The 7,723-nt window shown below is 42.0% G+C and overlaps 1 protein-coding gene across 1 annotated transcript; it reads right to left on the reverse strand.

Moving 5' to 3' along the window:
• Positions 1 to 5,617: 5,617 nt before the first annotated feature.
• Positions 5,618 to 7,513, reverse strand: LOC131875142 (uncharacterized). The gene has a single exon (XM_059219173.1). The coding sequence runs from the start codon at positions 7,511 to 7,513 to the stop codon at positions 5,618 to 5,620; it is 1,896 nt and encodes a 631-aa protein (XP_059075156.1).
• Between the last annotated feature and the right edge of the window lie 210 nt (positions 7,514 to 7,723).

A 7,723-nucleotide genomic window follows, 5' to 3' on the forward strand; every position in this document is an offset into this window, starting at 1 on the left:
AGATTATATCATTAACATGGTTAAATTGGGAAAACAAACTCATGATTCAGCCTTCCGAGATGTTCAAACAGCTCTAGATGCTCTTGTTGCTAGGTATGATGAAGATGCAAGCAATATCCACCAAGATAGTGGCTCTAATGTGCAAGGTCGAACCCAAACATGTGCCGTCCCTGCTGCTATTAAATGGAAGGTCTGAGGACCAAGTGAAATCTGCAAACAAGAGTCTCAATTGCTACTCCAAGCTGATCGAACCCTCTTCCAAATGAAAGCGGCTTACTCAACAAGGGGGCCGCCAAGTTAACACATGCACTGATAACCCAAATCGAGGGTCGAAAGCCCACAAACCTGCCTCAGATCAGACTCACAATATAATCCAAATAGACACCCAAATGCCTTGCAAATTGTCCAAATGATATCGCCTTCTCCTTCTATTAATTTTGGAATCATCACATGTCAAAGTCGATGCACATAGGAAATGGTATGAACAAAATCGTGGGAATAAAGTTCTGCAACTGATATAATGACAGCACTATATACTTCGATTTGCCTCCACAAATAATTATGGAAATCGCCTATTGGCCTCAAGAGAAAGCGCTGTCCATTGACATTCAAGGAATGCATTCACCAACATACAAGAAAACTCACAAATCTGAAAGTCTGAAGCAACTACCATGAACTGATATGAAAGTCTCATTAAGCTCAATGTGAAAAGCTGAATGCTCTCCACTCTCTTCACAACCCTTCAGAGGGTCTGCCACCTCCTCAGTTATGCTGATCAAAGGGAGGTATCGTTCCCTAGGATCTTTCTGCGGACAACCTGTGGCTCCACAACTCCAACAAGAGATAATAGGAACAACTCATGCCCATGTGTTTCCCCTCTTCTATTTATTCATTACATAATACGTCACAATCACCTTCTAGAAGATAAGGTTAGGTACACTTTATATTATTTAATTAAATATGTTATTTTAATGTACCTTTAATTTATTAATTAAATAAAATTCACACGTCTCCTAATATGTGTTATCTCCTTATAACATCAAAATATCAAATAAAGAGATGTGAAGTCACCAATCACTGCCATGTCGACCCCCTAAACAACTCGTTGGCCTACGAGGGTCAAATATAGGCCAACCTCGACACAAGTGCACGTGCTAAGGAGAAGGGGACATTACAATCCGTCCTCCTTGAATTTGGTTGTCCTCAAGCAATCTCAATGTAGGATGCTGCAGGATCTCCTCACCTTCCCAAGTAGCATCCACAACTGGCAAACCCTTCCATTTAATCAAATATTCCCTGATAGCTCTCTTCCTCAACCGCTTCTCCCTAACATCCAAGATAGCTTCAGGTACTAAAATCAGTTTACCCTCATCATCCGAGGGTGGCAAAGTCATGGAAGGAGTCACATGATGCCCTAATGCCTTCTTGAGGCGTGAAACATGGAAGACATTATGCACTCTACTATCTGCCGGTAGCTCAAGCTCATAAGCCACCTCTCCCACACGCCTAATAATCCTGTAAGGTCCATAGTATCGTGGCTTAAGTTTCTCGGCACCACTCCTCTTGAGAGTAGACTATCAATACGACTGTAGTATCAAATATACCATATCGCCCACCTCAAAAGTTCTCTCTACTCTCTTTTGATCTGCGTACTGTTTTTGCTAGTTTTGTGCCTTCTGAAGATTCTCTCGAAGGGCTCTCATGATATCCTGATTTTCTTGTAGCATATCTCCAACACTAGGCACTCTACTATCACTGAACAATAGATCAATAAAACTAGGTGCCTCATACCCATACAATGCCATAGATGGTGTCATCTGAATAGAAATGTGGTAAGTGGTATTATAACAATACTCATAAAGATATATCCACTTGACCCAACCCTTCTGCTGCCCCGCAATGTAATTCTTGAGATATCCCTCCACCCATTTATTCACTATTTATGTCTGTCCGTCTGTCTGTGGGTGGTAGCTGGTGCTCAGAGTGAGCTCTGTCCCACAAAGTCTGAAAAGCTCTTGCCAGAAATGGCTCATAAACCTGTTGTCTCTGTCACTCACTATACTCCGAGGTAAACCATGCAATCTGAATATCTCTCTAAAGAACAATTCTGCTACTTGTGTAGTTGAATGTGTAGTGGTGATCGGAAAGAAATGGGCATATTTAGTCAAACGGTCGACCACTACATAGATACAATCCTTACCCTGTACCTTGGGTAAACCTGTAATGAAGTCCATGGAAATGCATTCCCACTTCCTATCAGGAATCGGAAGTGGCTGAAGTAAACCTGCAGGGTATGTGTGGACCTACTTATTCTGCTAACAAACAGAACACTCTCTAACATAACGAAGAACATCTGATTTCAAACCTTTCCATGTGAATCTCTCCTGCACCTGTTTATATGTCTTGTAGTAACCGAGATGACCTGCCATAGGTGTGTCATGAAAGGTTCTCATCACTATGCTCTTTACATTCGATCCTGGGGTCAAAAAGATCCTTCCCTTGTAAATGATTAAATCATTCACAATGGTATATCTATTGTCATAAATCGACCCCTCAATGAAACCTGAAGCCCAAGAGTCCTTGGCATATTCTGCCACAATCATGTGCTTCCAATCCTCTGAAATTTGTGCCATGGAGCTCAAATGAGGGCGGCGAGATAGTGCATCAGCCACTACATTTTGTGACCCTTTGACAAAGAAATGTCAAAGTCATAAGACTGCAGCTTACTCACCCATTTCTGTTGTCTATCATTAAGATCCCACTGCCCAAGGAAATGTCTCAAGCTGTTGTGGTTTGTTTCCACTGTAAATTTGTTGCCTACCAAATACTACCTGAATTTGGCCAACGCATGCATGATGGCCAACATTTCCTTGTCATAAATGTTGTAGGTCCTCTCAGGACCTCTCAACTTCTTGCTCTCAAATGCAATCAGATGTTTGTCCTGCATAAGGACAACCCCAATCCCTTCACCTGAAGCATCACACTGCAACTCAAAGGGTTTACTGAAGTCTGGCAATGCAAGTACTAGACAAGTGGTCATAATTCGTTTGAACATCTCAAAGCATTCCTGTGCTTTGGGTGACCAAACAAAACCTCCCTTTTTGGTCAAATTAGTGAGTGGAGCTGCATGTCGGGAGTATCCATTAACAAACCTGCGATAGAAACCACATAAGCCCAAAAAACCTCTAAGCTGTGTCAAATTCTCAGGGGTAGGCCATTCTACAATCGCCTTGACCTTATCGAGATCCATGCGTACACCCTCTGCATTGATGATGTGACCTAAATAAAGCAGCTGTGTCATGCCCAAGTCACACTTGGATTCCTTGGCATAAAGAGACTCCTTGCTAAGAATACCCAAAATAGTATCTAGATGTGCAATGTGTTCTGCACAAGTCTTGTTGTACACCAAAATGTCATCAAAGAAGACTAGCACAAATTTCCGCAGTTGAGAATGAAATACCCTATTCATTGTGGACTGGAAAGTGGCAGGTGCATTGGTTAGCCCAAATGGCATAACCACAAACTCAAAATGATGACAATGACATCAGAATGTTGTCTTCTCAATGTCTTGCTCCCTAACTCGTATCCGTTGATAGCCCGACCTTAAGTCAATCTTAGAAAAATATTGTGCACCATGGAGCTTATCAATCAACTCTTCAATTCTAGGAACTGGATACCTATTCTTGATGGTCTTCCTGTTCAGCAATCTGTAGTCTGTGCACATACGCAATGTTCCATCTTTCTTTTTGACCAAAACTACAGACGAAGCAAAAGGTGACTTACTAGGTCGGATATGTCCCATAGCTAACAGTTCCTTGATGGTTTTCTCTATCTCATCCTTGAACCGTTTGGGATGTCTTTAGGGAGTGATTATCACTGGCTTAGCCCCTTCTTCCAACTCAATGATGTGTTCAATTCCTCTATCAGGAGGTGCTCCAGGTGGAATCTCATTGAAGACCTTGTCATGCTTAATCCTCAGCTCCTGGATGTCAGGTGGATAGATGGGCTTTTGTTGTTCCTCTTGCATAGGTTTCAAAACACATCCTGAAAGATGGAACACATCTCTTTTGATCTACGTACTGTTTTTGTTGGTTCTGTGCCTTCTGAAGATTCTCTCGAAGGGCTCTCATGATATCCTGATTTTCCTGTAGCATATCTCCAGCACTAGGCACTCTACTATCACTGAACAACAGATCAATAAAACTAGGTGCCTCATACCCATACAATGCCATAGATGGTGTCATCTGAATAGAAAGGTGGTAAGTGGTATTATAACAATACTCACAAAGATATATCCACTTGACCCAACCCTTCTGCTGCCCCGCAGTGTAATTCTTGAGATATCCTTCCACCCGTTTATTCACTATTTCTGTCTGTCCGTTTGTCTGTGGGTGGTAGCTGGTGCTCAGAGTGAGCTCTGTCCCACAAAGTCTGAAAATCTCTTGCCAGAAATGGCTCATAAACTTGTTGTCTCTGTCACTCACTATACTCTGAGGTAAACCATGCAATTTGAATATCTCTCTGAAGAACAACTCTGCTACCTGTGTAGCTGAATGTGTAGTGGTGATCGGAAAGATATGGGCATATTTAGTCAAATGGTCGACCACTACATAGATACAATCCTTACCCTGTACCTTGGGTAAACCTGTAATGAAGTCCATGGAAATGCATTCCCACTTCCTATCAGGAATCGGAAGTGGCCGAAGTAAACCTGCAGGGTATGTGTTGTCCTGTTTATTTTGCTGACAAATAGAACACTCTCTAACATAACGAAGAACATCTGATTTCAAACCTTTCCATGTGAATCTCTCTTGCACCTGTTTATATGTCTTGTAGTAACCGAGATGACCTGCCATAGGTGTGTTATGAAAGGTTCTCATCACTATGTTCTTTACATTCGATCTTGGGGTCAAAAAGATCCTTTCCTTGTAAATGATTAAATCATTCACAATGGTATATCTATCATCATAAATCAACCCCTCAATGAAACCTGAAGCCCAAGAGTCCTTGGCATATTCTGCCACAATCATGTGCTTCCAATCCTCTGAAATCTGTGCCATGGAGCTCAAATGAGGGCAGCGAGATAGTGCATCAGCCACTACATTTTGTGACCCTTTGACAAAGAAATGTTAAAGTCATAAAATTGCAGCTTACTCACCCATTTCTGTTGTCTATCATTAAGATCCTGCTGCCCAAGGAAATGTCTCAAGCTGTTGTGGTTGGTTTTCACTGTAAATTTGCTGCCTACCAAATACTACCTGAATTTGGCCAACGCATGCATGATGGCCAACATTTCCTTGTCATAAATGTTGTAGGTCCTCTCAGGACCTCTCAACTTCTTGCTCTCAAATGTAATCAGATGTTTGTCTTGCATAAGGACAACTTCAATCCCTTCACCTGAAGCATCACACTTCAACTCAAAGGGTTTAGTAAAGTCTGGCAATGGAAGTACTGGACAAGTGGTCATAATTCGTTTGAACATCTCAAAGCATTCCCGTGCTTCGGGTGACCAAACAAAACCTCCCTTTTTGGTCAAATCAGTGAGTGGAGCTGCATGTCGGGAGTATCCATTAACAAACCTGCGATAGAAACCACATAAGCCCAAAAAACCTCTAAGCTATGTCAAATTCTCAAGGGTAGGCCATTCTACAATCGCCTTGACCTTATCGGGATCCATGGGTACACCCTCTGCACTGATGATGTGACCCAAATAAAGCAGCTGTGTCATGCCCAAGTCACACTTGGATTCCTTGGCATAAAGAGACTCCTTGCCAAGAATACCCAAAACAGTATCTAGATGTGCAATGTGTTCTGCCCAAGTCCTGTTGTACACCAAAATGTCATCAAAGAAGACTAGCACAAATTTCCGCAGCTGAGAATGAAATACCCTATTCATTGTGGATTGGAAAGTGGCAGGTGCATTGGTTAGCCCAAATAGCATAACCACAAACTCAAAATGACCACAATGACATCGGAATGTTGTCTTCTCAATGTCTTGCTCCCTAACTCGTATCTGGTGATAGCCTGACCTTAAGTCAATCTTAGAAAAATATTGTGCACCATGGAGCTCATCAATCAACTCATCAATTCTAGGAATTGGATACCTATTCTTGATGGTCTTCCTATTCAGCAATCTGTAGTCTATGCACATACGCAATGTTCCATCTTTCTTTTTGACGAAAACTATAGATGAAGCAAAAGGTGACTTACTAGGTCGGATATGTCCCATAGCTAACAGTTCCTTGATGGTTTTCTCTATCTCATCCTTGAACTGTTTGGGATGTCTGTAGGGAGTGATTATCACTGGCTTAGCCCCTTCCTCGAACTCAATGATGTGTTCAATTCCTCTACCAGGAGGTGCTCCAGGTGGAATCTCACTGAAGACCTTGTCATGCTTAATCCTCAGCTCCTGGATGTCAGGTGGATAGATGGGCTTTTGTTGTTCCTCTTGCATAGGTTTCAAAACACATCCTGCTGCCCACTCGGCCATGTAATGACGTAAGAGACGTTCCATCCTCTTGAATGAAATACACCTGTAGCTGGTGTCCCGGAGTGCCTTCAACACATGTATCTTTCCATCCATCTCAAACCTCATTTCCATCTCACAAAGGTTGAGAGTAAATATGCCAATATCATGCAGCCATGTCATGCCTAGAACTATATCGGTGTCACCCATATTCACAACATAGAAATCTGCCTTGAATTCAAAATTATTCAAGCGCATAAGCAAGTTAGGTATCATCCTGTTACAGTTAAGAGTGTCACCCATATTCACAACATAGAAATCTGCCTTGAATTCAAAATTATTCAAGCGCATAGGCAAGTTAGGTATCATCCTGTCACACTTAAGAGTGTAACCATTAGAAACCTTCACTCTTATCCCCTCAAAATCCTCAGTGTGTATGCCCCGTCTTTCCACAAGCCTTGCATCAATGAAATTATGGGTTGCGCCAGTGTCAAGATGTGTGATGATTTTCTGCCCAGCAAGAACACCTCTCATCCTAAAAGAGCCCTCACGATGAATGCTAGTGAGGTGAGCCTCCTTGAGTTTCACCTTAGGTTCAACTTCTCCTACTTGTTCTGACTTTTTTGACTCGAAATCTTCATCATCAGTTTTCTGGTCAGAATCTGATCCTTCATATAGTGTCCACATAACTCTGTTTGCTTTTCCCTTAGGCCTTAAGGGACAATCATGGTTAGCATCATTAGGCCCCTTACAATAGAAGCATAATTTCTTCTTCCTCAAATCATTCAATGTCTCACGATCAAGAGGAAAAGTGGACTTCTCCTTAGCTCGGTCATCCTTCTTCTGAAACTTCTTATTATCACTATAGGAAGAAGATCCTTTCGAAGAGAACTTGCTGGTAGGTGCTGCAAATTCCATCCCTCTTGTTTTTTTCATTGCTTCTTGTAGAGAGGGAGGGTCAAAGGCTTTCAACCAGCCTTTGAGAGGTTCCATTAGTCCTTCAGTGAACAGGACTACCAATCTTCTTTCGCTGATGCTGGGAACCATGACTGACAACTGTTGGAATTCAATGATGTATGATTCAAGGGAGCCTTGTTGCTAAAGTTGAACTAGCTCACGAAATCTTACCTCAGGGTCCTTCACATCAAATCTGTGTTGTCCTCATAAACAAAAATGAAGGACCATTACATGAAATTTTGTCAAAAAATGAAAACAATTCTCTATGGCATGCTTCCCGAGGCAAAATTTTGCCTAATC

The sequence above is a fragment of the Cryptomeria japonica genome, chromosome 4 (genome assembly GCF_030272615.1).
Source record: "Cryptomeria japonica chromosome 4, Sugi_1.0, whole genome shotgun sequence".
NCBI lineage: Eukaryota > Viridiplantae > Streptophyta > Pinopsida > Cupressales > Cupressaceae > Cryptomeria > Cryptomeria japonica.